We start from the raw sequence: 22,237 nt of genomic DNA, 5'->3' as shown, positions 1-22,237 counted from the left end.
CCGTTTCCTCAAATCCCAAAACACTGGCTCATCTACATGGGGCACATCCCCGTTAATGCACAATGCACGTACGCAAGTCGTAAGCCCATACATCAATGCGACAGATCCACGATGCAATAAGAGTTTATTGTATTTGTTTCGCTCATTTATACACCAACCAAAAGTTTATCCCCAGCCCTAAATATCTACACCGCCGTTCATCCGTTGTCCTGCCCAAAAGCAAGTCCACACCCGTCCCATGCCAAACATGAAGCAAATTCAAACCCGCGACACCGCTCCCAAAAAGATTCTCCGAGCCTAAAAGGGGCCAAGAACAGACCCACGTAGCTTCGCTGTGCTCGCGGGCAAACGGAAACTGCATCTTGGTATCTCGTGCCTTCCCCTCGCCTATGCTAGCCCTCATCTCGTGTACGTGCGAGTCTAGCTATAGGTCTGTAAAATTGTTTAAAAAATGCGAATCGCTCCATAGTATCGTAACCTCGTAATGCGCCATAATATGGACCTGATCAAGCCACTAGGGTAGCCCAGCCTATCGGTCTCTCCTCGCCAATAAATTCATGCGGTGTTCTAGATCTCAGCCTCTAGACCCGCCCTATCGTCGATCGCATTGGCGTGGTGGGGAGCTCGATCTCGTCATCGCTACTATCCGCGTTCTCCATTGTATCCAGCATGCGATCCAGCTCATCCTCGCCGAGCCTCCCCCTACCCAGAACTCCAATTCTCCTCCTTCCTCTATACCGTGCCGTCCCAGTCTCATATGCTCTCGGCGTCACACTGCTATCATCTGACTTCCCATCGCTCGTCCCTTGTGCCCCAAACTCGGTTTTCAAAGGACTCTGCATCCGCGACCCCTGACTCTGCGCCCCGGGGAAGTTATTCAGCATAGGATTCCCCGGGCTGCTCATGAACAGGAGCGTCTCAATCGCATCCTGTTCCTGCAGCGACTTCTGCGTCGGCGTCTGCAGAACGCTGTCCCCTCTATGCGGGGGCTTCGTGTCCTGTGCAGGCGTATTCGGTGCTGCGCCGCCGGACGATAGGCTGCTTTGGCTAAGGTCAGAGCTCGCGGCGCTGAGCATATGGTATTTTGAGGATTTCACCGGAGAGCGGCGGTAGTTGGGTTGGGTGCGGGAGGCTGAGGATAGTTCAGCGGAGGGTTGGAGAGATAGTTGAGATGATGACGGGGAGGAGAGAGAGGCGGATAGTCCGATTTGTCGCTGGCTTTGTTCACGCCAGAAGGATTCGTAGGTCCGTGACGATGGTTGGCCCTCGGATGTGGATTCCTGGGAGTCTGTTGGTGCGGCAGCGTTAGGATGTGGCTTGGGTGATGCGCCGGAGAGGCCCTGGAGGCTTGCAATGGTAGCGCGTGGTGATGCAATAGTATTTCGCCGGCCATGGATCGTGGAGTTTGATGGTGTTGGTGAGCCGCTTTGTGATGCGAGCGACTCGACTTCGTAGATAGGCAGAGATTCCCAGCCCTTGTTCACCTTGACCATTGCGTAGGAGAGGCGCGTTCGTAACTCAGATGTGAGTTCTCTCGGGCTCATAGCAGACGAGGCGGCGCTCACGGCGCTAACATTTCTCGTATGTCTGCCTTTGCCGTTAACCACCGGACTGTCCGACGAGCTTGACCCCGACGACCGTCTCACGTAGCCATCAATAGTCCTCTTCTGCCCAGCATTCGTCGCAACCGCCAACGGTGGCATCTCAGCAACACGCGTCGGTCCATGGGCTTGGTCGTGTGACTGACTCGAAAATCCTGAACTGGGCGGTGTGTCGGCGTCCGGGACCGTAGACTGCGAATTGTAACTCGACACACTCTCGAGCGCATTATTAGACATCTGTGAGCTCGCCAGAGCGCTATTCGTACTGTTGGGTTTAATGGCGGTTGCGTGCGTTACGCCACCCGCGATGTCATGCGCTGCAGGCGATGAGGCACCATCCCGGGGACGCGAATCAACGACCACCGCTTCACCGAGCGCCGCGACTGCCAGTTCGTGCGCGCTCATCATCGTTCGCTAGTGACCTTTCTCAACTGATTGCGCGTATTGCTAACTCTCTGCTTCGAGAGGGACCATAGGTGGGTGTCAGCCTAGATATACGTAGGTCTTTCGTGGCCAGAAGTGTTTGCCTGCCAGGCGTCCTTCGCGCGACTACCGGTTCAAGTTACGCGGCTGGATCTTGTCACTCGCTCTTTGTTGTATGCTGCCCGCGCGACGTTTGCAATTGGCATTTATTCTTTGTGGTTTGCCAACGATAGCGACTGAACAAGTGATAGCGCCAGAGAGACGGATTTAGTATTTATTACGACTGATTTGAGTGAGATTTCCGAATATCATGCAATGGTCGTGTTCCCAACGTGGTGGGGGAATGACACAACTAGCGCCATTATACACGTTGTCACATGACCAGAATACGGCTGGAGCTTGACGCTATTCCACTCTAGGACTGGATTGAAGAATCTTGGGATGAAAGAGATGAGACAAACGGCCGCATAGAATTCCTGTTACAATACTAGAAGACTCGCTGGGTATTCTGGTCTATCGAACTTGTCTCATGCCTCTGGTTCTAAAGGATTGAAGTCAAATATTCAATTTCAACAAATTCATAGCTTTACCGCCATTCGCGACGCAAAAAAAACACATTTGGTATTAGATCCCTCCTAATATGTATCATCCTGCCCGTCTATAATTCTCCAACCTTCTTCCATATACAAAAATCAAGATTCCGACTTCTGTCCCTGCTTCTCCTTAAGAAAGCTCTTCATGAGCTCCTTCAGTTCTCCCAACTCCTCCCTCAATTCCCTAACCTCGACCGTAGCTTGGTCAAGGTCCACATTGCTCTTCGCACTCTCGACGCTCTTCGTCCACCCCTCTCCTTCAAGATCCAACTCACTGCTATCCAGCTGCTCCCACTCTTCGATCGTATCATCGTCTGCCTCTCCACGCTTTCTGTTGCTCGTCACATCCCTCGCGCTTCGCATCTCGAAGAAGGCCGCGACAATAAGTAACGGAGCGTATATTACCGCCATGACATAGTCGTTGAGCTTCATATATGTACGCTTCGATATCCACCACTCAAATGGTAGGATGAGTCCGAAAATCTCGATAAGATTGAAGGGCGCGATAAATACGTTCTCATCAGGTGCTCTCACGTACTGCATCGTCTTCTGTGCAAAGAGAGCCATGTACTCGTCCAAGGCGTTCCCTGTAATGTCCTCATATGCAGAGTTGTACAGCGCGATTAGGATGTTCAGCAAAATGACCATAACCGTGAATGTGAAGATATAGTAGAGGATGATTCCGAATGGCGGCGCAAATGCATCGAAGCCACTGAAGTCCGGCGAGCCAAGAATAGCATTGGCCATGTTCTGCAGGATGAAAACTGTCGCATCGCTCTTGTTATCCACGTTGTCCATGCCGATGAAGGCCTGTAAAAATCCAACAATGACCACAATTAAGAGGGCAAAGAAGATCAACGACTCCTTCATCATGACCTTCAGGACGACGAGCATAGCGCCGAAGAAGCGGAAGGTATCCATGAAAAGCAGTAGTCGGCCCCAAAACATAGGGGCTGAGAAGGCGAGGAAATTATATGATAGCTCGTTGAAGCGTTCGCGCTGGCCATCATGGTCATCTTCGATCGGATGAGAGAGAGCGATGCATCGAGTTACGAACGAGATGGTGAGAAGAGAATAGAGGATGAGATTGAAAACGTTCCAGAAACCGAGATAGAAGCGCCCGACTTTCCAAAACTTGGAAAACTCGTCGCAAAGGAAGCCCAAGGTGAAGACGTAGAGAAGAACCTCAGTAATATCGAGATCACCAGTTGGGTTGACCGTGTTAATTGCTCCGGTGTAGAGGCCGAGATAGACGAGAGAGACGATGACTTGTGTAGCATTCTGATAGATTGGCGCGCGCATGCGATCGGGGTTGAGATGTACCCAGTAGTTCGGGTTCGCCTTTTGCTTGTAGTCGACAAACGTGGTGGCATCGTTGTCGTCCTGCACAAGCCAGCCTTTCCACAGGTATTTCACTGTCTTCTGGTACCCAGATGACCCAATGACTCTCAGGGCGTGTAAGTCAACGGACTTTTCAATCACATTGGCTACTGCTGTCTGGCTGCCGTCGTTGATAGTGGCGTATCTCTTCAACATGACTTCCGACATTAGATACTCCATATCTTCCTCACCCTCAATACTGCGATGCTATTAGTCTAGAGCTCATACACCCCAATACACCTATCCTTTGACACTCACATTTGCTTCGCGATAACTTCCGCGGCGGTTGCCCGGACATCATGTAGCTCCGCGTCCCAAATCTCCAGCATTGCCTGCCTCTTAAACCATCTCTTATTCACTAGCAAGGCGTAAACCACACAGGCACCATACTCGCTCCCGCCCGCTTCTTTAGCTGCCTGTATGACCTTGTGGGTGATAACACGGCTGTGCGCCTTTGTGATGAGGTCTTCCTCTAGCTCACAAGGTACACATTGCTCAATCAGATAGCGCAACCTGAGCGCGACTTTCGTGACTTCCTCAGCTGGAATTGCCGATGCGAGCGACTCCTCATGGTAACTTGGTAGCACTGGTGATAATTGTTAGAGGATTGGACTAGATTTCTGTCTTATTCACGGGAGTAGAGGGAATGCATACGACGACTGGTCTCGGACGCGATATGGGATCGATGCCCGCTGTCCCAGAATCTTGTCCAACTGGAACGCATCTTGAATAGCGAACAATCGTTTCTGGATTCGACGTTTGATCGATTCAGAAAGTTCCACAGAACTGCTCCTGATTATTACAGAAGAGAAGAGTGCGACAACTTCCACTGTTGGCAGAGACAACTCGGCGCAAACACGGGAAGAGCTCCTCGTTAGTACAGTATAGCGGGCGTTTGTTTAGTGCTGGTACAGCCAATGCGATGACGTCGCGCGAACTAAAAATCCGGGATGCGGGGATTTTCAATGCAACTAGGGGACGATGCGGGGACGCTTCAACACCCTGTAGAGCTGAACCGGTTCTTTTAAAGTGCTTATTTTATTCTTGGCTTCTGCGATCAATATAATATTTTCTGATGGTTACTTCTGTTTGCTACTTGCCTAGACCACTCTTCTTTTCTCGATAAGAGTCCATGAAAGACATTATGTTTATAAGTCGGTCATCGTCGTGCGCCAATCAATACCCTCATCCTCATCTCTTGTCTTCGCTCCCTAACAAATCTCGAACTCCCAAATATATCAACCCAATAGACAAAATACGCCGCTCAGAGAACGCCCTTTGGTCCATGGTTTGCCTCCCGTCACCTCCCCACCTGTCCATTTTCATAGGCACCGGCGAAATCCAAGTGCTCAATCATACCAGTAACCTGATCGATCTCCTTGCTCAAGTCCTCCATATTCATCGACAGGCTGGAAACCTCGTCGAATTTTCGCCTTTTATTCGCATCGGCGATCATTTCGCTAACCATAAACTTCTGCTCTTCTAAAACAATTAACCTTTCCCGCAGCTCCTTTTCTTCCGCTTCCATAGCTACGACAGAGGAGCTGCTGCTCATCTGGCTCGCAGAGTCGATGTCGTTATATTTGATCGCAGCAAGGGCGCCACCACCGCCGTTACGCGCTGGCCTTGGGTTTCCGGACCCATGAGGTGAGGCATGTTTGAGTAGTTTGGGAAGAGACTTAAGTGGCAGCATATGGAGGTGCAGAAAATTCGACGCTTGTTGGTATATTGCTTTCTGCAACTTAGCCTCCGTCTCGTTCGATGTTGGGAGATCCCGTATGCGCTTTGCTGCCATATCGTACTTTCCAAAGGAGTCGATCAACCGCTTTCTTACTTTAGCTGCTTCAGCCAGCTGTGTGTGAGATGGAGGTTGGTCGGGATCCTGTAACATCGGAAGCGTCTTCTGGAAGCTAGCCAGCAGTGGTCGTATACCTCGCTCAAACTGTATCAGGTTCTCGTAAGACTTTTGCACTGTAGGTTTATGCACTAATTCGGCCTCGAAATCTTTCCTGCTGAATATCGTCGTTCGACAATCTCGGCACATCCTAACATCTATATTTATACTGCCTGGTGGGATATCTGTATCAATGTAAGCTTCCGCGTGGTAATAGTAGCCTGCAACCAAGAAAGGAACATGCATACTTCTGCTAACGTTTAAGCCAATTTCGGATGAACATCCAGTTCGTGAATCAGCACATACGACGCGGCCGCATATCCTGCAGTGATGCCTCCTAAAAGTCCAGTTGCCAAATTCTTGTTGGCAGAACGGACATTTTGCCACTTTTGCGTCTTCTTCCCACGTAACCACGGATTGCTCAATAGCTTTCCGTGGGTCGTTTCGCGAGCCTGATAAGAGACCTCCACCACTTGCAACCAAATCTTCGGGCGGATTTGCCAGTAGGTGCGTGAGTTTCGACAATCTCTTTTCCAACCTTGAAATCTCAAGGTGGTGCTTGTCTACTTTCTGCCTCCGTAGTGCCGCAAAGGCGTCCGTATGGTTCTTGATAAGGCTGCTGTGGTCGTTATATCCTTCTCTTGATTTGTAGCATGTTTCGCAGCACCTGCACCAGAATCCACGGACAGGTTCGTGTTGTGCCGATCTCGACAGCTTCATTTGGTACATGGTATGGTCTTCGCAGAAAAGGCGTCCGCATTTCCTGCAGTTGATGTTGCCATTGACAGGACCCAGCCTCTTGCCGCATGACGGCTCTGTGCACACATCATTGTATCCGTTCTTCTGCCAGTGTGTTCGCGTGACAACCTCGTCTGGGTCGGACTGCCGGACTTGTTCCACCAATTGCTGTGGTCTATGGATAGAAGATGATGTAGTTTGTATGGGCATTGCCGCAAGGGAATCGTTCGACTCGAAGACATCAAGCCCCTTGAGCTTCTGGTTTATTACCACCAACGGCTGGAACTTCTTCGCTTTAACGACCTGCTTCTCAAACCAATTCTTCACCTCCACTTGCTCGACCGGCGGTAGCTCTCGGTGGTCATCATCTAGATGTCGATTGAGTTGCAAAAGAGTCATCTGTCCGGCACATTAGTAGGGTGTCCAGAACCTGGAGCCTGGAACCTTACCATCTCCTCATTGCATATAGGGCAAATGAGCTTCGTGCTCCCCGTGTTCGCCGCATTGCCATCATTCCTACTATCCAAGCTCACTCGTGATCCCAAATCATTCCCGCCATCCTTCAGCGGGCTCGTCCCCAGCGGCGTGCTCACATTTGAGTCGACGCTGACAACGCTCTCCCCAATGCTGAGGAGGCTCGACGACCTCGTATGCGACGACGTGTTCGGCGGCGCCAGCGACTTCCCGCTCCCCAGTATCCTCCCGCCTCCAAGCTTCCGCGCGGCCATGGCGGGAGTGGATACAGCGCGATTCTTCACATTCGACTCTGGGCGAATGGTGATGCCGTCAGGGTCCCGCCGCCTCACTGACCCCGGCAGGTGGTGTTGGTGCTTCGCCAAGAGTGCCTTATCGCTTATCGGTGCTCCTGCCGAAATACCTCGCTCGCGGGGCACTTGGTGAATCATAGCTTCGCCACAACTAGAATATGACGCCGCCGTCTCCGTTTCCAGAGGTTCAGGGAGGGGGGTCGCTGTTATTGGCGTGGCAGATTAAGAACAAGAGGGTTCTTGTGGTGGGAGGCGGCGAGGTAAGATCACTTGTGCCCAATTTCCATGGACGATGTCTAACTGAGTTTCGTAGGTTGCAGCCGGACGAATACTAAACGTACTCAATGCGGATGCGAAGGTTACTGTCGTATCACCGCGGAGCGGGCTCAATAAAGAGGTGGCATACAGGATAGAGCAAGGCCAAGTCGACTATGTCGACCGTAAATTCGAACCCTCCGACCTCGACGACGTCGATATGGTCCTGACCGCGGTCGACGATCCAGAAGCCTCGACCCAGGTATGGAAGTTATGCAAGGAAAGGAGGATTCCGGCAAACATTGCAGATGTACCACTGGAGTGCGATTTTTACTTTGGAAGTACGCACAGAGATGGCCCACTGCAGGTTATGGTGAGCACCAATGGGAAGGGGCCGCGTTATGCGAATATAATGAGGCGCTCCATTGCTTCGAACCTACCAACAAATGCTGGGGGAGGCATAGAAAAGGTTGGAAAGCTGAGGGAGATGCTTCGGAAAATTGCACCGCGGCCAGAGGAAGGTCCAAAGCGAATGTCTTGGTATGTCAACGGCTGTTCCTGATTCCCTTAGATTACTAACGTGGCGAAGGATGATAAGGGTCAGTGACTCGTACAGTTTGGACGACTTGTGTTCCATGACTGAGGAAGACATGGCAAGGCTACTAGAATTCTATGGCCCTAATGAGGTCCCTTCACTTGAATCTATAAAGGCTTTGAACAATAATTGATTGGGCTGATGGTTCAATACTGTATTATCTCTACTACTTGTATGCAAATTAGCACAGCGCAAATAGACAATCATAAATTTAAAATATAAAACGCCTATTCACGGAACAAATGGGCATAAAATATAGGCATTTATAATCAATCATTGATATATTGCCATTTTTGTGCAGGACCATATAAAGTATCGTACAAAGCAATACAATCTATTTAGAGTATTACAACCGCTCCTCATAACCATATGCAGTTTTACCATCCGCATAACCAGCTCAATATAAACAGGATCAGAACCAACGATGACCCAAGTCACAGTAACTTGTCATCTCATCTGCAAATCCCGGGATTTTAGTCGCGGCGGCTAGCCCGTCTTGATCTTGACGGGTTTGGCCCGCGAAGCATTCCATCTGGTGAAGTCGTCCTGGACGAAGGAGGAATTCCAAGCTTTGTTTCTCCTACTCTCCTAAGAAGGCCCTGTAGCGCCAGGCGGACATCCACACCCACATCCTTATTCAGGAGGTCCACAGCTAGTGGGTAGAACACAGTAATTTGTTTAGTAAACCCATCCTCCGGGAAGTTAGTATAACCCTCAATCACATCGACAACCACAGGCCTCCACGCGATGATGTTCCTTTGCTGCGATTCTTCATCCAACAGTGTATAACTGCGGATGATGTCTGCGCACAGAGGGACAAGCGCTGCCTCGGTGTCGTTGCGGCTGCGCTTCCTCTCATCGCTCTCGTCATGATACATCCTCAAAAGGATACTGACATAAGTCGAGGCGCTTCCACTTTCCTGCTTCAGCAAGTTCGGTGGCTGCTTCATGAAGCCTTCTCTCCACAACCGCATGCGCAGATCCTTGTCGTTGTTGAACTTCTTTGCGAAAAGAAAACTCGACTTCAAAAGACCCATCAGCCGTAAAAGTTCGGGGCTTGGAATTTGAGCATATACTGCATCGTTTGAAAACAGCTCGTTGACCGTTTCAATCATCAGAAGCTGCAGAACGCATTGAGTTATAATTTGGTTGAAGAAGCGTCGACGGGCTGCTGTGACCGGAATAGGCTGCTGTTGAACATCACTCTGTGGCTTGTAGTCTTCCAATCCCGATGCTGAGTTGGTCGCCGACGGGCCTGCTCCCTCGTCGTCCAACATACTTCCTGAATCTGAACCGACGGAGCCGTTCGCTCCATTTGCTCCGTTTATCTTCAAGGAAGAAACTTCAGGGCTGTCGGCACCATCCGCATCGACGGGTCCATTTTCGAAACCAGTCGATGAAAGGGATGGAGTGGACGGGTTGGTCGCAGCGGAGAAAAGCTCGTACGCGGTGGTCTTCTTGAAGAGGTTGACAAAGCATCCAACCACCTTCGCCCAGTGCTCGGGCTTGAACTTCGTCACATTCTGTAGTATAAGTTGCTGCAGACAGTTGCTACCAATCCTCGCAATTGTGTCGTTCTCTTGACAGATGCAAAGTGCCAAAAGGTCCAAAAACCTATCCAGCATATATTCAAGTGCTTCGAAATAGTGCGTAAATAACGTGATCATACTGCGAAGCGCTTGGATCATGGTTGTTGATAACCATACAGAGAGTTCTTCGTGCTTTAAAACATTTGAAAGCTCGGATTTGGACTTCAACACCATGAAGATCGGGTACAACAGTTGCCTCCAAACGATGTCCCAGAAATCAGGCGGGAAGTCACCACCATACTTAATGAGGGAATCGAAGAGATAGTTGAGCGAGTTTGATCTGATTTCGAGGTCTTCTCCAGTCATGAGCACATCATGGAAAGCAAATAAGACTGGGAACCAGAAAGCCTCTTCTTGCGAAGCACGGCTTGGCTCGTTCTTGGGCCCATCCTTCGCCGGAATTGAGCCGTCAGAATTGGCCGTAGATCTTAGGGAGAGAGGGCACTCGGGTGTCTTTAGCATCTTTGGGATAATTGACTTGAGCGTTTCCATGGCTTGAAGACCCTTCTTTTGGAACCTCATATTCTTTGAGAATTCCGTGAGACAAACGACGAGATCGGGGAAGGCAGCTTGTGAGATGACAACACCAAAGCGGGTCTTGTAGACCTGGTTGACATTGTCAAATGCAAGATTAACAATGCTCTCATACGGCTCTCTTGCCGCCACTGTGAAAACCGCGAACATCGTCCTCCATCCAGAACGGATGTTCTCGCCACGTGCTTGGATCATTTGAATGAGACAACGAAGAGCCATGTCTTTCACGGCAACCACATTGCTGTATGCCATGACATGCTCGAAAGGCTTGAGGAAATCCTTCTGGAACTTGAAACCAGGAAGCTCCTCCATTTCCATGAAACGCATTGACAGTTGTCGCAAAGAATCGAGGGCAAAGAATACAACGGCGGTGTTGTTATGAGTGCCAACTTTGTTGAAGTGCTCGCCAAGAATAAGCCAAATGTTTGTCCACTCAAAACGAACTCGGGTCATGTTGTAGTAGCTGATTTCCACAAGCTTTTGGAGACTGTAAGTTCTTGGCGATTCATTCTGTCCTGATATTTTGATTTCCTCCCAGCTGACTTCCGTCAGGGCTCTAACAAAGTGAACGATTGCCTCTCCTGATAAATTCGCGGTGTTGGTGAATATCCTATCAACACCCTTGATGACCTCATCGGAACGGCTTTCGAGTGCGATTTCAACGGAGTAGCCAGTCTGTGTGGTGGAGCGCGGCCTCTGGCGAGGTCTTTGGCTCGCGGAAGATTTTCTTGGCTCATCAGGATTTGGTCGGGCTGTCACAATGCGAGCTTTCGACACATCTGGAATCGCCCTTTCATCGACACCCCCAGAGATGAGCTGTAGCCGATCAAGTTGGCTGATGCACATAAGGATGTCCTTCCACGACTCCTTGAGGACATTTCCTTCAGTCTGGGCTATTTCCAGAAGCACCTTCAGCGCCTCCACGTTCTTCGCCATCATTTCTGGCAAATTATTAAGGTTGGTTGAGTTCTTTAAGGCGGATATGAATGCCTCGCGGGGGGTCTCCAGGTCGAATAGGCAGGCAATGCGGACCGCTAGCTTCATGCCTTCCATGCAGAGCTTGATAATTTCCAAGTTATGGGCAGTTTGCATCTGTCCAGACAACCCAGAAAAGAAGGACATCCATGTGACCTCGAACATTGGTCCAACATGCTTGAAAGACGTAGCAGGAATGAATTTTGGGGCGCCAGAATTGGCAGCATTGCGTCGCTGGTTTCTGAAGAGGGTTTTGAAGAGCTGCTCGGATCTAATCGAGATCTCTTCAGCTTGCTGCAAGTAGGCCTCGCGCTGGAGGTCACGGCCAACAGTTGCAAGAGCTTGACCGAGGCCGGAGGCAATGCCGCCACCAGTTTGAGGAGGTGCTATTCCCATAGCAGCTGCGGCTTCTTGCTCACTTCTCAGTACGATTTCGTTGCCCTGAATCTCATCATAGATGCCATTCAGGTAGTCGTCAGGTAAGTTAGCGTTGTCGTTGATTCCACGGTTGTTCTTGATGAAGTCTTCCTTGGTCATGCGTTTGGCGACTTTGGAGCTATGAAGATCAGTGTTTAGCAGGATCACGGAATATGCCAGCACGTATGCAGTATCAGCATTCGCAAAGGCGTTCGGGTTGCCAGTAACGTAGCGATTTGCAAACTTAAGCATGAAACGATCGATCTTCTGAGCCTCTCCGGGAAGTCGGAACGACTGCAAGAACTGGCGAAGTGCGTCTACAAATCGGCGTTTCGTGAAATCCATAGCATCCACAAAAGCGTGCATGATTTCGATGTTCTTTGGGTCACCTTCTCCGAGAAACTCGCCGATTTGAGCTTTATCCAGCCTGTCATCCATTAAGAGAAACTTGGCAATATCTTCGGGGCTTTCGCTTGGAATGAACCCCCCAGAAAGTAGAAGCTTTATGCCTCGTTTAGGTTTGAAATTAAACTGTTTGATGGCATTGGCCATGGCAGTTTTCCTTTGCTTCACCTTTTCTAGCTGGTCTGGGTCATCTTCGGGAATAGGTGTGGAGGCCGAGGACGGAGTGTTACCATCGCCCGATTTTGATGCTGAATCTCCTCCAGATGGATCAATCGAAGCTCTAAAATCGTCTGTCGAAACTCGAGGATCCAGACTGTCAGGCGCTGGTGCCGTGACATCAGCAATGCCTTGTTGGGACCAATTTACCAATGACCTTAGAGTCTCCACAAGACAATCCAAGGCCTGACGCTTTACAATGTACTCTTTTGGCACTTCCGACTCATTCTCGCTGTAATTACTCATATACATTGTCGAAAGGGGCGGCGGCATTGCTCCCTTGGATTGCCAGTCGATGGGCCCCTTGTTGGCACGGTCCTCATACTGTTGCTGGAGGATCGGGCTAATAGTGACCGAGGTGCTGGATGCCTTCGAAAGGTCTTCGATAAGCCTTTGAAACATATTGTCCAGAGCTGCTCGATCGCAGTCATAATTGAGGTAAGTTTCCACAAGAGCTCTTGGATCAGCGCAGAACCTTTGCAAGATACCCATGAAGTATATCTTTTGGCTAAGGGGCGCACTCCGTCTCTCAATAAGAGCGAAGTATATTTCGTTGAGGAAAACCTCTATTTCTTTCTGTAGTTTGCTTGTTAGAAAATGACAGAAGTATAACATCAACGGTGAACCTATACCTTAAATGGCGCACGCATATATTTCAGCATCAGCCAGAAAATCTCGCAGCATACTTCATAAGCTCGATCCGCAGAACTGGCACCGTTCCGTGTAATGCTCAGGCATAGATAAAACTTAACCGCCTGTAGAAAGCTTGTCTGCTCGTTGTTTTTGCTATTGGTGATGGTGCATAGCGGCGAGGTGAACACCAAGACATGGTTATTCAACAGGGTGTGGATGAGGTGAAGAGATATTAGCTTGGATCGCATCGCTTGGCTCTTCAGATCAAATAATTGGTCGGCAGGCAAAATCTTTGTGCTCAGGTTGCAGAATGAACGGAAGACGAGGTATGCGTCCCTAATGTAGACCTCATCCTCCATTTCGTCGTCGTTGGTCTCATCCGAACCATCTTCAACCGAGGTTTGATTCGAAGTAGCTCGAGAGGCCTTTCTGGCTTGCTTCAGCTGTGTGACCATCGTAGGTCCATCGCCCATATGCGAGTCGTCGAAATCTTTCCTGTGCTCCAGATCCTTCAGTGTGAGCTTGGGGCCTTCTTCCCCTGGAGGAGTAGTCTCTGGTTCCGCATCCGCATCCACCTTCTCCGTATCTGCATCTGCTATACTCTCGGCTTCCGAAGCATTAACTGTTACGGAGCTGCCGTTTGCAGTATCTTTCCCAAGCTTTGACAGGTTTGCCCTGGCCTCTTTCATGTGTATCCTTGTCTTGACCCTCTCGAAGACTGTGCCGACCATCTGCGTCAATGTGCCTTGGGCAACTTGTTGGTTGGCGCTGTTTTTCGACAGGAGGAAGACATTGTAAACTTGTCGCACAGCTTTCAGGAGGCCAGCTCCATGAACCACAATCTTGTCATTCAGCACAGCTGCCAAGAGAGACTTCACAATCTGTAGCTGGACCTCCACCGGCGTGCTTTCGCCCTGGAAGCAGTTGCATATTGTGTCGATTGCTCGTTCAATTAGAGGTGCCTTGTCGGCATCGTTCTCTGTCGGGGTTGTGGATGGGAGCGAAAAGTATGAGTAGCTAATCAGCTTCCCAATGCAGTCGAGGGCAGTCGTCGTAAGCGCAATATTCGACGATAGGGTCGCAAGCTGCAAGGGAATGAAGAGGACCTCCGGGTCTGGTAGTTGAGGTTCGAGAGCTTTTATATCGGCAAGAGCCTTCTTTGTCGCCTCGCCGAGTTGAGGCTTCTTGTGCGCCTCCTTGGATGCGGCGATAGCATCCAGAGCTGACACAACAAATACGATGGAGCTCATGATGTCCGTTCCGTTTTCTCCCATTAAGCCATTCCAATCGTGAGCTCGTTCCTGGGGGTATCGTTAAAGAGAAGTAGGACCTTGTCGCCCTTATAAAATATAATTAAATCGCGATGGCCGCGGTATCACGGAATAAGTTGAACGTGAGAGACTGGAAATAATTATTGGCAAGGACAGGTCGCAGTCCTTAGGGTGCCTTCACAGCTATTCTCGTCTATACCTGGGTACCTTGAACACGCCTAATCGCCTTGTCCTCCATGGATCCTCCCGCGCTCCGCCGGTCGGATTCTCGGTCGATTATTAACCCGTCACAGCCAATCAATATCCTCCATCGAGTGTTGAATGAGCTATACCGTATGCGACTAGAGCGAGATTACGGAAAATCCTCAAGCTTCGGAGTTCAACCCAACATATCCGCGACATTTTGAATTCGAGCGGTCTCTAAGTCCCGTCAGAGCCACACGACTTCATCCACAAGGCTCGCTCTTCTTTCTCCTCACCCCTCAAATTCATCAATTGAGGTCTCCTCTTCCTCTTAGTGTCATTTAATTCACATTCGCGAGCAGCGAGCGCTCCATCCGTCACAATGTTCACAGCAGTACTCAGGCGACGGGCGCTTCAGTCCACAAACCTCCCTTTTCAATTCGCAAGATGTTACGCTGCGAAGTCATACCCTCCACACTCGATCGTCTCTATGCCAGCGCTGTCGCCGACGATGACTTCCGGTAACATTGGCCAGTGGCAGAAAAAGGCCGGTGATGCAATCGTACCTGGTGATGTCTTGGTGGAGATTGAGACCGATAAGGCACAGATGGACTTTGAGTTCCAGGAGGAGGGTGTTTTGGCCAAGATTCTGAAGGATTCTGGCTCGAAGGACATCGCAGTTGGCAACGTAAGTCCCCAATTCCCATACACATAATACTTGGAGCTGTCCGCTGATCCGATACAGCCAATTGCGGTCATGATCGAAGAGGGGGAGGACGCATCGGCGTTCGCGGATTTCACAATTGAGGATGCTGGTGGACAAGCTGCCGCTGAGGCACCAAAGGAGCAAGCTTCCGAGTCGAAGGAGTCGACCCCAGCGGCACCCAAGCCAGCCCCAACACCCGCTGCTGAGGAGTCTGCATCCAGCGGAGGCAAGCTCCAGTCCGCCCTGGACCGTGAGCCCAATGCCAGCCCCGCTGCTCAGCGTCTGGCTAAGTCCAACGGCGTCAAGATCAGCTCCGTCAAGGGCACCGGTTCCGGCGGACGCATTACGGAGGAGGATGTTAAGAAGGCCTCTTCGGGTGCTGCCACTAGCGCCGCTGCCGCGCCTGCTGCTGCCTCTTACACGGACATCGAGACCACCTCCATGCGCAAGGTCATTGGAAGCCGCCTCCAGGAGTCGTGGAACCAGAGCCCACACTTCTTCGTTGCCTCGTCGGTTTCGGTTACCAAGCTCCTTAAGCTCCGCCAGTCCCTCAACTCCACTGCTGATGGACAGTACAAGCTCTCCGTCAACGATCTCCTGATCAAGGCCTGCGCTGTTGCTTGCAAGAAGGTGCCAGCTGTCAACTCCAGCTGGAGAGACGGTTACATCCGCCAGTTCAACAACGTTGACATCAGCGTCGCTGTCTCCACCCCAGTCGGTCTTATGACCCCTATCGTCAAGAACGCTGAGGGACTTGGCCTCGCCAGCATCTCTGCCGCCGTTAAGGATCTCGGCAAGCGCGCCAGAGACGGCAAGCTGAAGCCAGAGGAGTACCAGGGCGGAACCTTCACCATCAGCAACATGGGCATGAACTCTGCCATCGACCGCTTCACTGCCATCATCAACCCACCCCAGGCTGGCATTTTGGCTGTTGGCACTACCAAGAAGGTTGCCATCCCAGTTGAGACCGAGGAGGGATCGTCTATTGAATGGGACGACCAGATCGTTGTTACCGGCAGCTTCGACCACAGGGTTGTGGATGGTGCTGTTGGCGGCGAGTGGATCCGTGAGTTCAAGAAGGTTGTCGAGAACCCTCTTGAGCTCCTGTTGTAGAGGAGAGAAGGCAGGGGGTATAATGATGGGAGATGGCGCTGACACTTTGTACAACAACAAATTTTTCTATGTATATCCTGAGCAACATAAATTCAGGAGACTGCATTAAAAGCTTGAACACGTCTTCCCCATTCCAGTCTTAATAGTGCATGATAACACGGAACTACACTTGTGATGAAACTACTAAGACGTAATACCACTAAAATATGATAAGCATGGCGTAGTAGGGCAGGCAGCCTTTTGCATTTTTCCATCATTAAAAGCAACCCATTTCGTGATAACCCTCCTTTTTGAAAAATGTATTGTTTACGTGCGGAGAAATGTGCGGAGAAATTTGTGGCGCCATACGAGTGAGGCTGTGCGTGAGGGGCAGAGACATGATGGACGAACCCACATAGTTCAACAACCCGCCACCAGCTACTCTCCATGCGTATAGGGATCTGCGGGCAGCTCTGGATAGCGTCGCATATCGTCACTGAGGAGGATGATTTTGTGTCTTTTGAAAGGAAAAGGAAAATTATATGTATCTCATAAATGAATGCTAAACGGACCGTACGGGACCTTGGTTATATCCCCTTTAGTTAACACAAAGTACCTACATAGGTATGTTGGTATGACTTTGGTAGGGCTTTAACTGCCGTACCACGAATATGAACAACAATAAGTATTAGACATGGATCTCGTCCGTTAGTGATATTTGTACACGATATCACAATCTAGATCGAGCTTCCTTTTGCACTTCTAAGCTGTGAATACGCTGGTCGCCTTCAACCTATATGATGAAAGTCTACAAGGCATACTGTGTTACTTTGGAGTGCTTTAGGGTGCAGCCACCGCCCTTTCGGGTTTGCTCACAGCCTCAGCCTGGTTTTGAAGCGGCATGAGTAGAGCTAAGCTTCTCGAGAAGTGCAATGTACGAGGCTGAGTCTCATAGGTTCTCTCGTGATGTCCACCAAACCGTCCATTACTGTTTATTTACCATCGTTGGATTTGCCTACTTACTCTGGCTAGGAGAGAAATATACTACAGTGTCATTTCGATCTTCCATATCAACCGATCACAAAGACTTGATTAGGCCAGCTGCATCGATATTTTATGAAGCAGGAAGTGTGAAGCACGGCGGACTTTAATTCAACGCCAGATTAGGAGGATCCTACATACAACACGATTTATCATGTGTGTATAGAATTATATCGACAGATCACAGGTTCGGTGCAGGACTTACATGTAATAGATATGTGATACTTTCAGTCGCCTGCCTGCCCAATATCTGATCGAACAAGATCATGGCATCCACGACCCCGACGGACGCCAAAACACCACCCACCCTACTTACCCTCCCCCGCGAAATCCGAGATCTCATCTGGGAGCTATGCCTCGTCTCCCCCACCTCACGCGTCCTCCCCGTCTACTACCGCACCTTCCCCGCCGCTAACCCGCCATCGCCCTTCGTCTGGACTGCCATACGGCCCCTTCCCCTTCCTCGGTCAACAGAGGACCCCTACTACACCGCCACCACCTACGACGTCCCCGCCTACGCCGCCGCCCTCCGCGTTGCTGTCACCAGGACTCTGCACCTCGTTCCCTGCGCCCCTACCACCTCGGAGCTCCTCTCCCCAACACTCCTCCCACTCGCCCACTCCCTCCCTCTCGTCAACCGCCAGCTCCATGCTGAAACCGCCGGCAGATTCTGGGCTGCTAACACGCTCGTCCTCCCTGACTACGCGGTTGGGTGCGAAGTGCTGGCGTATCTTGGTCCGGCTCGCCAGGGGATCCAGCGCGTCGAGATGGTAATCGGGAATGTGTGGGACGTGAAACGTTTCCATGGTTGGCAAATCATACTGATGCTTAATCAGTTGGAGTGGCTGGTGCGCGAAGGGGCGCTGGAGATGCTGAGGCTGAAGTATGTGGTCGGGGTCGATGATGGTTTCGAGAATCAACCAGAAGCGTACAGCCTGTGGTATCACATGCTGCTTCAGAATCGAGAAGAGAGCGATTGGGGGAGGTGTAAGAGGGAGCTGGTGTGGGAGGACGAGATGAAGCCGGACAATATGCTGCCTCAGTTAGAGCGTTCATGGGGGTTGAAGGAAGACACGCAACTCGTAACTGCTTACCAATTGGGCATAATTAAGAGGCGGTGGTGGTAATAGCAAGCATATAGATAGCTATCTGTCTAATAATCTACTTGACGGCTAGGTACTCAAATGGATATGCCGGAGACTAATGAAGAAGTTGGCAATTTCAAGCGGGCTAATGTCTGGTTTGTCGCTGGGACCGCGAAACCACGCGAGATTGATGGCTCAACGGAGATCGGACACCAATTCATCTACCAAGGCAGTTACGTGAAATATAACATTCAGATCCTCAAGGGCAACACGAACTATAACATCAGCGCCGAGTATCACCTGGAGGAACTCGTGAAATATGATGTGTTCAAGCTGTGGATCAGGGACGTTTTTAGAGGGAAGTTTTCTAAGTAGACCTAGGACAGAGTTGAGCTAGATCGATCCCTCCTGATCGATCCCTTCTCATTAGTCTTACAAACCCATCAAACGAGCTACCGAAACCGTTCAAGGAAAAGGACCCGAGACTGATGGTGGCAATGGTATCTGGCTTCAAGAGCTATGATCCAGAACCCTTTGCGCCATGGGCAGAGGTCTACAAAACGGATCTCCGAAATCCCTGCATAAGCGACAATTATGCAGCGCTGTTGTATATCAGGGCGCATAGCTGTTGTTTCTCAGCTTCTCCCAGCGATGATGTGTTGCATTGGCGTGTTACGTTGATTTCCAGTTATGCAGCTTGGTCTTTCCCGATGGCGACCCACAGCCACCGCCACATCCCCGCTTTCAAAGCCCCGTACCTAGCCAGGCACCAACATGCTTAACTTTCCAAGATGGGTCATCGCTCTTTGTCCAAGACATATAAGTATTCGTCTTTCCTTCTCTTCGTACTTCTCTTCCTCTTGATATTTGACATTTAAAACAATATTTGCCCTCTTTGCCTTGTCAACAATCCCACTAGTTATCAAACAATTTCGCACTGATCATTGTCTCATATCCGCCTCTAACCAGTATCTTCACATTTCACGATGGAGGCTCAGATCCCAAAACAAGAGTTTTCTATAAGAAAGCTAGGCACGAAAAGCGTCACGTTGTATCCTACCAAAGCTCAAATCGTCCGCAATGTTAATGGCGTCTCGTTGAAGGTAAGTTTATTCTCCTAGCTATCACGTAGAATTATAACTGACACATGACAATAGCCTGGCCCAAACCAAGTTACCATCATCGGGTTGACTCCTACCTGTGATGAGCATTCCATCAAGGTTGATGGAACTGGAGCGGCTACCATCACTGATCTCACCGTTGAGCTGGTGCCAAACCCGGAAGTCTACGCTGATATCTACCCCGACGAAGATGAGTCTGACAATGAGACGTCAGAGGAGGAGTCCGATGCTGAGGCGGAGAAGGTGACTGGTCGGCTGAAGGAGGTTGCTGACGAAACGGCAAAGCTTGAGAATGAAGCCGAGCAGCAATATGAAATCCAAAATAACGTCTCCAGGCGGTTGACCATGGTTGATTTGTATCTCACAAACCAAGCTTGCGCCAAGAACGCAATCAATCTGAGCGAGGTAACTGATGGTTATCGTGATGAGCGAGCAAAGATTTTTGCGGAGAAGACTACTGCGGATAAGAGAATTCAGGAAATCGGGACGAGACTTGGTGAATTGGCCAAAGAGCAGCATCGGCTCACTCGAGAGTCGCGAAAGGCGAAGGCGAAGGCAGAAAAGGAGAAGGCTAAGGCGAGAGAGAAGGAAGAGCGCAAGAGGCGTGAAAAGGCAGAAGAGAAAGCCAGGATCCGCAAAGAGCGAGTCAAATTTTGGCCAAAGAAGGTATTCAAAATTACAATCAGCCTCGAAGCGCCTTCTGGATTTACGCCGGCTTCATCAAGACGCAGCTCCATCGATAGCACGGTCAAAGTTCCGGAAGTCACTAAATCCGATGATTCATTTGATACGGCAGAGATCAATCTTTTACTTTCCTATATCACATATTCTGCGTCATGGACCCCACGATACGATCTGAGTCTCAATACAGTCACCAATACGGGAACGCTCGACTATTCTGCTGAGCTCACCAATGTGACATCTGAGACCTGGCGTGATGCCAAGGTCGTTCTCTCGACCTCGCAATCCTCTTACCAAGGGCTGTCGGATACCATCCCTACGCTACAGCCATGGCACATTCGTCTCGTCAGGGGCGATGGGTACCATGGCTATAACGCCGCTCTCCAATCAAGCGACGAGATAAACCAAGCCCACCAAACCCGCAAAGAGCTCCCACCACAGGTCTACCAACCCCGAAATGAGCTGTTTGGAATCGACCGCGATGTTGTGCCTCTTGCAAAACATGCTTTCAGACCGCCGCAAGACGTCCACTATGAAGCTGTAAGCCCCCTTCAAGAAAACCGTGTTATGTTTCGTCAGGATATCCGATTTCGTCCCCCTCATAGTCAGATACAGAAAAGGGCGCATGCTAATCAACTATTATATATACAGGCTTCAGAGGCACGGAGGTTGAGAAGTTCTGCACCTCCACAACACCCCGCCCCAATGGCTATGGCCTCGCTGGCAGCTCCAACGACTAGAGGTTTTGGTAGCATGCCACCACCGCCACCAGGAGCTGCTCCATCAGGATTATTCAGCTCGTCGTCCAAGAAAAAGCAGGTGTCGCGCAGAGGCTTCGGGGGGCAGGCACATGGAGGAGGAGGCGCGGAAGAGTACGAGAACGAAGATGAGGAGGAGGGCGGTTATTATGCCGATGATGCTGATGGCGCGACTCTTGGGGGAATTATCGAACCTGCCCTCTTGTTCGAGGAGAGCAGCTTCGAGGAGTCAGGCCTAACAACCACCTACGACCTCCCGAGCTTGAAGACCCTCTCGCCCGTCAGCACAGCAACTAAGCATAAGATCGCCCGCGTGGAGTTCAAGGCCGTGGTATTCAGCCACATTGTAGTGCCCAAGTTGCGCGCTGATGCGTTCCTCAAAGCCAAGCTGCGTAACACCTCGAAGATCACCCTCCTGAAGGGCAGCGCCGGTCTGACCGTCGACGGGTCCTTCTTGGGCCAGTCAACAATCCCACGCTGCACCGCCGGCGACTCCTTCACGCTCAACCTCGGCGTCGACCCCGCCGTCACAGTGGGATACTCTCGTCCTTCCGTCCAGCGCTCCTCGAGCGGTCTCTTTACAAAGGAGAACTGCGAGGTTTTCACCCGCGTCGCCACGCTCACTAATACCAAGAGCAACACCATCGTGGAACTCACGCTTCTAGAGCAGGTGCCTATTAGCGAGGAAGAGCGTCTGAAGATCGAGATCATGACGCCGAGGGGGTTGCGGATTGGCGGCGATGCGGTGTTGGCTGGGGCGCCGAAGGATGGGGATAAACCGAGGGAGAGTATTGGTTCGCTGGCGGCGGGGAAGAGCGCATTGGGCGCGGTGAGGGCGGGTGTTTATGGGAAGGATAGTAAGTGGGGATCTGCGGTTGCGACGGCGAAGAAGGGCGGGGAGATCAACTTTAATGTCAAGATTAACCCTGGGAGAGGGTGCAAGTTGATCTTGGAGTATGAGGCGACATACCCTGGAGGAGAGTCGGTTGTTAGTGCTTAGGTGGAAAGATGGGGTATGTGTTGGGGGCTGGATTCGGATAATCGGATGGGATGTTATTTTCGACGATGTATTACGCCGTTAGTGGCTTGTTCTCAAAGTCCTTATTTACTTTAGATAAATTAAAATTGCCCTCGCTGATAACTTGGGCGGGATGTTCCTTTTTTGTCGTGCCGATTTAAAGTTTGGGTGCACATGTCTGTAAGTGAGGCTCAGGGGCTCTGTGATATCCAATGTTCGCGCCAGTAACTGCAATGACCTTACACAAATACAGTCACTATAGCAGC

General features: G+C 50.6%; 8 protein-coding genes across 8 annotated transcripts; 4 read left to right on the top strand and 4 right to left on the bottom strand.

The window, feature by feature from the left end:
• Positions 1 to 96: 96 nt before the first annotated feature.
• VE01_01529 (uncharacterized protein) lies at positions 97 to 2,348 on the bottom strand. Its single transcript, XM_018271050.2, has one exon. The coding sequence runs from the start codon at positions 2,007 to 2,009 to the stop codon at positions 582 to 584; it is 1,428 nt and encodes a 475-aa protein (XP_018134032.2). The 5' UTR covers positions 2,010 to 2,348; the 3' UTR covers positions 97 to 581.
• A 209-nt stretch (positions 2,349 to 2,557) lies between these two features.
• On the bottom strand, positions 2,558 to 4,865 carry VE01_01528 (uncharacterized protein). Its single transcript, XM_018271049.2, has 3 exons — positions 4,652 to 4,865; positions 4,256 to 4,583; positions 2,558 to 4,196 (listed from the first exon to the last, which is right to left on the bottom strand). Exons 1-3 carry the CDS (start codon positions 4,719 to 4,721, stop codon positions 2,717 to 2,719), a joined length of 1,878 nt encoding a protein of 625 aa, XP_018134033.1. The 5' UTR covers positions 4,722 to 4,865; the 3' UTR covers positions 2,558 to 2,716.
• Positions 4,866 to 5,025: 160 nt separating this feature from the next.
• On the bottom strand, positions 5,026 to 7,815 carry PEP7 (carboxypeptidase Y-deficient). Its single transcript, XM_018271048.2, has 3 exons — positions 7,079 to 7,815; positions 6,140 to 7,028; positions 5,026 to 6,076 (listed from the first exon to the last, which is right to left on the bottom strand). Exons 1-3 carry the CDS (start codon positions 7,532 to 7,534, stop codon positions 5,298 to 5,300), a joined length of 2,124 nt encoding a protein of 707 aa, XP_018134040.1. The 5' UTR covers positions 7,535 to 7,815; the 3' UTR covers positions 5,026 to 5,297.
• MET8 (Bifunctional dehydrogenase and ferrochelatase) lies at positions 7,515 to 8,507 on the top strand. Its single transcript, XM_018271047.2, has 3 exons — positions 7,515 to 7,656; positions 7,710 to 8,191; positions 8,241 to 8,507. Exons 1-3 carry the CDS (start codon positions 7,555 to 7,557, stop codon positions 8,377 to 8,379), a joined length of 723 nt encoding a protein of 240 aa, XP_018134041.1. The 5' UTR covers positions 7,515 to 7,554; the 3' UTR covers positions 8,380 to 8,507.
• Positions 8,508 to 8,532: 25 nt separating this feature from the next.
• On the bottom strand, positions 8,533 to 14,702 carry SEC7 (guanine nucleotide exchange protein for ADP-robosylation factor). Its single transcript, XM_018271046.2, has 2 exons — positions 13,015 to 14,702; positions 8,533 to 12,958 (listed from the first exon to the last, which is right to left on the bottom strand). Exons 1-2 carry the CDS (start codon positions 14,287 to 14,289, stop codon positions 8,720 to 8,722), a joined length of 5,514 nt encoding a protein of 1,837 aa, XP_018134038.2. The 5' UTR covers positions 14,290 to 14,702; the 3' UTR covers positions 8,533 to 8,719.
• LAT1 (pyruvate dehydrogenase complex dihydrolipoamide acetyltransferase component (E2)) lies at positions 14,621 to 16,451 on the top strand. Its single transcript, XM_018271045.2, has 2 exons — positions 14,621 to 15,157; positions 15,215 to 16,451. Exons 1-2 carry the CDS (start codon positions 14,852 to 14,854, stop codon positions 16,286 to 16,288), a joined length of 1,380 nt encoding a protein of 459 aa, XP_018134039.1. The 5' UTR covers positions 14,621 to 14,851; the 3' UTR covers positions 16,289 to 16,451.
• Positions 16,452 to 16,998: 547 nt separating this feature from the next.
• Positions 16,999 to 18,826, top strand: VE01_01523 (uncharacterized protein). The gene is made up of 2 exons (XM_059463369.1): positions 16,999 to 17,464; positions 17,523 to 18,826. The coding sequence occupies exon 2, from the start codon at positions 17,575 to 17,577 to the stop codon at positions 18,433 to 18,435; it is 861 nt and encodes a 286-aa protein (XP_059320024.1). The 5' UTR covers positions 16,999 to 17,464; positions 17,523 to 17,574; the 3' UTR covers positions 18,436 to 18,826.
• Positions 18,827 to 19,217: 391 nt separating this feature from the next.
• Positions 19,218 to 22,111, top strand: VE01_01522 (uncharacterized protein). The gene is made up of 3 exons (XM_018271043.2): positions 19,218 to 19,496; positions 19,551 to 20,735; positions 20,847 to 22,111. The coding sequence occupies exons 1-3, from the start codon at positions 19,380 to 19,382 to the stop codon at positions 21,951 to 21,953; spliced, it is 2,409 nt and encodes an 802-aa protein (XP_018134037.1). The 5' UTR covers positions 19,218 to 19,379; the 3' UTR covers positions 21,954 to 22,111.
• Positions 22,112 to 22,237: the final 126 nt, after the last annotated feature.

The sequence above is a fragment of the Pseudogymnoascus verrucosus genome, assembly GCF_001662655.1.
Source record: "Pseudogymnoascus verrucosus strain UAMH 10579 unplaced genomic scaffold scaffold_4, whole genome shotgun sequence".
NCBI classification, from domain to species: domain Eukaryota; kingdom Fungi; phylum Ascomycota; class Leotiomycetes; order Thelebolales; family Thelebolaceae; genus Pseudogymnoascus; species Pseudogymnoascus verrucosus.
The sequence above is the reverse complement of the archived record's forward strand: the minus strand, read 5'-3'. Positions and strand labels throughout refer to the sequence as shown.